The sequence below is a fragment of the Nanorana parkeri genome, unplaced genomic scaffold (genome assembly GCF_000935625.1).
Source record: "Nanorana parkeri isolate BGI_ZX_2015 unplaced genomic scaffold, ASM93562v1 scaffold1213, whole genome shotgun sequence".
Classification (NCBI taxonomy): Eukaryota; Metazoa; Chordata; class Amphibia; order Anura; family Dicroglossidae; genus Nanorana; species Nanorana parkeri.
The window spans coordinates 82,851-87,457 of record NW_017307481.1 but is presented as its reverse complement, the minus strand read 5'-3'; the positions used below and the strand labels follow the sequence as shown (position 1 = coordinate 87,457).

At 47.6% G+C, this 4,607-nt stretch overlaps 1 protein-coding gene across 1 annotated transcript in view; it reads right to left on the bottom strand.

Moving 5' to 3' along the window:
• DACH2 (dachshund family transcription factor 2) overlaps positions 1–4,607 on the bottom strand; it is a 167,780-nt gene that overhangs the window by 93,292 nt on the left and 69,881 nt on the right. Inside the window, exon 4 of the mRNA XM_018568582.1 lies at positions 2,219–2,354. Within this exon, the coding sequence (XP_018424084.1) occupies positions 2,219–2,354 (136 nt within the window). The remainder of the gene's footprint in view (positions 1–2,218; positions 2,355–4,607) is intronic.

Sequence of the window (4,607 nt, the reverse complement as noted above, 5' to 3'; positions counted from 1 at the left end):
CATGTGTATATATATATATATATATATATATATATATATATATATCAAAGTATCACCCTAACCGTCCCCTACGCTCCTCCCAAGACTTCCTGCTCTCGAGCTCCCCCGTCAACTCCTCCCATGCTCGCCTCCAGGACTTCCCTGGAGTCTCTCCCATTCTCTGGAACTCCTTACCCCAACCTGTTCGTCTTTCTCCCACTCTGACTGCTTTTTCGGCGATCGCTAACGACTCGCCTCTTCATGGAAGCCTATCCCACCTCAACCTAACCACTGAACCATCACTTCCTCAAACAATTCATCCCCACACAGCTACCTCCTCATGTATCACTGGCCCCTCCCCTTTCATAGACTGTAAGCCCTCACGGGCAGGGCCCTCCTTACCATCTTGTCTTGAATTGTATTGTAATCATGTCTTCCCTATATTGTAAAGCGCTGCGCAAACTGTTGGCACTATATAAATCCTGTATCATAATAATAATATATACTGTATATTGTGACGGTGCTGTGCCTTGTCACAGTGTGATAAGGGCTAGAGGGCAGCCAGGGTTCTCACCCATTCAGGTTGAGAGGCTTCAGGATGCATGTTGCAGAGGGAGAAAACTGGCTTTTCATGGTTTTCTCCAGCAATCGGTGTCCTGGAACCCAGAGGCTTTGGAGAAACTTGGGTGGCATGAAGCCTACAACCCTGGGACTGTGTTTTGAGGTATATCTGCACCTGTTGACTGTGCAGCTGTGCACATCCCTTAAGGTATGGGAGCTGGTGAGTGTTCAGGGCTCCATCTGGGAGACAGAGGAGGTCTCGGCCTGGGAAACAGGAGGGCTCCGTCCAGAACTTAGGGTGGAGGCCAGTGCAGCAGGGAGCTGCAAGGTTTATACCGAGCGGGCAGGTCAGCACAGTGTTTTAGACTGTCGGGAGGACACAGACAAGGGCCTTATGACTGAGGCCAGAGCAGAGGTGCCGCAAGAGCTGAATGTTTGTTTTTGTGAAGAAGAACAACCAATTATGAGGGTGACAACATTATTGTTTGAGGACCTTCTATTAACATATACTGTATATATTGATACACAGATGGTCTGTTACTGTTTAAAGATGCAGATTGTGCCTGTTTCAGGTGATCAGGTGTTGGGACTCATTGGAGGGTTGGTGTCTAGAAGTATTCTTCATCAAGTTAGTGCTACCTCCCCAGGAGACAGATTGCTGTATGAGCAGCGTGTGTGTAGACAGACACACACACAGCATTCTTGCAGTTCTGTCTGCAATGAAGCAGGCTGAGGGACTAAGCAGACCATATAGCCAGGAGGCTGAATATTATTTGTATCTGTGTAATGCTAAAAACATCCCCTACGAGGGTAACACCTTTTGTTAAGCTGTTTTGCAGGCAAATAAACGTGGACAAGAGCCCGAAAACTGACTTTTTGGGTGGACTCAGTCTGCCCAAACTCTGCAATTGGAGCTGGAGCTAAATCTCTCAACTGATGGAGCATGCGGGCAAAAGTGGGGCACCTTCTCCTTGGAGTCTGCTGATCCCCTCTGAGAAGTTATCTTTCTTCGTCTACTGTGCTAGAGGGCGGTAAAAAGATTCCCAGCAATTGAAGGAGTTAAAAGTGTAAGATAACCCTACAATCAACTTCTCTAATTTGCTCCCAATGGAGCAGTGTTGAGCTGGGTGGGAAGGAAAGGCAAGTATTCAGTCTCTTCTTTACAGGTATGCGCTGTATTATGTGACAGATTCTCTTTATTATGTATCTCAGCATGTATGGAGTGATTCAATGTTTACCATGAGTGCTATACTCCCCAGCAAGTCGTCAGGTTCCCAGACCACAGACAAATGGCAATAGCAGAAAGAGGACTATCACATCTACTGAGCATCTGGCTCTGCTATATGTCTCGAAGACTCATTTCAATTCTGATAGGAATGAACCTTTATAAACATATTACTAAGTATCTTTCACTATATGAAGTACTACATAAATGTATCACTTTTGAAAAGCCTAAAAGCATGTCGGAAAAGACGTTTCGCTGGTCATCCAGAAAGCTAACCGGATGACCAGTAAAACATCTTCAAGAAAGTCCAGTTGCCTTGATTTATTTTTTACACAGATATACCATGTGACCTGGAAGAATGAGAACCGTCACAGACACGTAGGAAAAGCCCCAGATTTACAAACCTTCCTTCCACAGTTACAGTAACTTGTAAGAAAGAAGAAAAATACTCACCGACGTGGTCCGCAATGTTGTCTAGTTGTGAGGGTGAGCTGGATACGCTACTGCTTTGATGGGACGATGCATGACTTCCAGGCCGCTGGGGGTCCTCTATGGAGGGAGCAGGGGAGGGGCTATCATGGATCCGTTCCTGTGGGGGGTGGGAAATACACCAGACGGTCAGCAAGACACAAAGTACAAAGTACAAATACAGAATTCACCACAGTAATGCGAGAACCTAACCAGGACACATTCAATTACTTACAATGTTTGTATTACAAAGAATACATGTAATAAATGTAATGATGAGTACAAAGCTGTGCGTCTTCTATATATGCCTGGAGTTCAGCTTTAAAGGTGAACTATGGGGTCAGGGCTTTTCCCCATAGTTCTGCCAGGGGCAACGGGAGGACACAAATTAGCGTCCTCCCGTCACCCAAAGCTCAGCATACCGTGAGCTGTACTGAGAACGCTGCAGCCAGGACGGATCCCGACATTACTGTCGAGATCCACCCAGCTGCGTGATTGACAGCTAGCTCTGACTATCCAGAGGCAGAGCCAGCTGTACCCGCCCCCTCCCCCGTCCGTTCCGCCAGTCAGCGCTGGAGGATCGGACAGGGGAGTGGGGGAATCCCTGCAGGGAGCTGTGAGTGACAGTCACAGCTTTCTGCAGGGACAGGATCGAGAAGTGAGCGAGCGTCGGTATGTGTTCCCTCACTTCCCGATCTATTGAGCCGACGTGTGACAGTCTCATTGTCACGGCTCCAACTATGAGGCTGAGTGATTTTCACTCACCTCATAGTTCTCCTTTAAAGTAAACCTGTCATTAGAAAATTAATGGGAATGCTTTTGCTTACATCCTTCTGAAGATAATGCTGACCCCTTTGGCTATAATACATTAAGTCAAACAATGCAAATAAAAGATAATGGTCATTATTTTCCTACTGGTTTAGGGTCAGGGATTCAGCAATAATGCAAAAGAGTCAATGATGTTGTCCCAAATATTACATTCAGGAAAAGTGTCCTAAAAAGACTTATTTGGTTTTGGATGGAGTGAAGATATACAGTATACCTTCACTTCCTTACATTCACTGCTGGGACACAAGTTGACAGAGGTTCCATTTTATTCTACACTATATGGACCACCCTTCAAATGATGGAGTTCAGGTGTCTCCAGTGAAGTTTCTGTTAACACACAACATACAAAGACATTGTAGACAATTGAGCCCTTCCAGCCTTGTGGTGGCAGTATGGTGAAGACCCTTTTCTGTTCCACCATGACTGTCCCCTGTGTACAAGGCCAGCTCCATAAAGACATGGTGTGACCAGTTTGGTGTGGAGGAAATTGAGTGCCCTGCACAGAGCCCTGACCTCAACCCTACTGAACACCTTTTTGATTATTTGGAACACCGATTTGTTGTTACAGATTACTGGCTGCTCTCTATTCTTATATTAAAGGAGAACTATGAGGGGGGGGGTGCTTTTCACTCACCTCATAGTTCTAGCCGACCTGTGACAATGAGACTGTCACAGGTCGGCTCAGTAGATCGGGAGGTGAGCGAACACATACCGGCGTTCGCTCACCTCTCGATCCTGTCACGGCTCTCTGCAGTGACAGGGGAGGGGCTGAATTCCCCCCTCCCCGCCCCGATCCGCCAGCGCTGACTGGCGGAACGGACGGGGGAGGGGGCGGGTACAGCTGGCTCTGCCTCTGGATAGGCGGAGCCAGCTGTCAGTCACGCAGCTGGGCGGATCCCGGCACAATTGTCGGGATCCGCTTCAGCTGCGGCGTATCAGTATATAGGGAGCAGCAGCTCCCTATATACTGAGCCTAGGGTGACGGGAGGACGCTAGTTTGTGTCCTCCCGTTACCCTAAGGAGAACTATGGGGAAAAGCCTTAACCCCATAGTTCTCCTTTAACACAAAGGTTACTAAGAACAGTGGCGCCTGGGGGGGTGTGATGGTCATATTTCCACAAAGGTTTGGCCGGCCAGAATCGAGTTGTCAGAGAGTTTTTCCATTCGTATACTCTGATTTACTACACCTTCCACGTCACGGTTGCTCTTTGTGCGGCTACCTCACAAAAACGTGTCATTGTTTGACTTGTTCCCCAAATAAAAAAAATCGACCACCGATCCCATCTCTCCGCGTTGCTTTGCATTGTCCCAGAGCCGAATAAAATTCCCTCCTATGAGCCCGGGAATGGAAAGACCAGTCTCATCCTTTGTCACATTCATCGTTCTGCGGTGGTATTAAATACCGTCCGCGGGTGCCGGGCCCCGCACTTGGAACACTGGATATCTGCCACGGCGAAATGCAATTTTCTCCGTCGCATTATCTGTAATGGTCGACCGAATGGACAGCTGGGGAGAGTTTGCCAACTGCTCCTTCACAAATACAGCA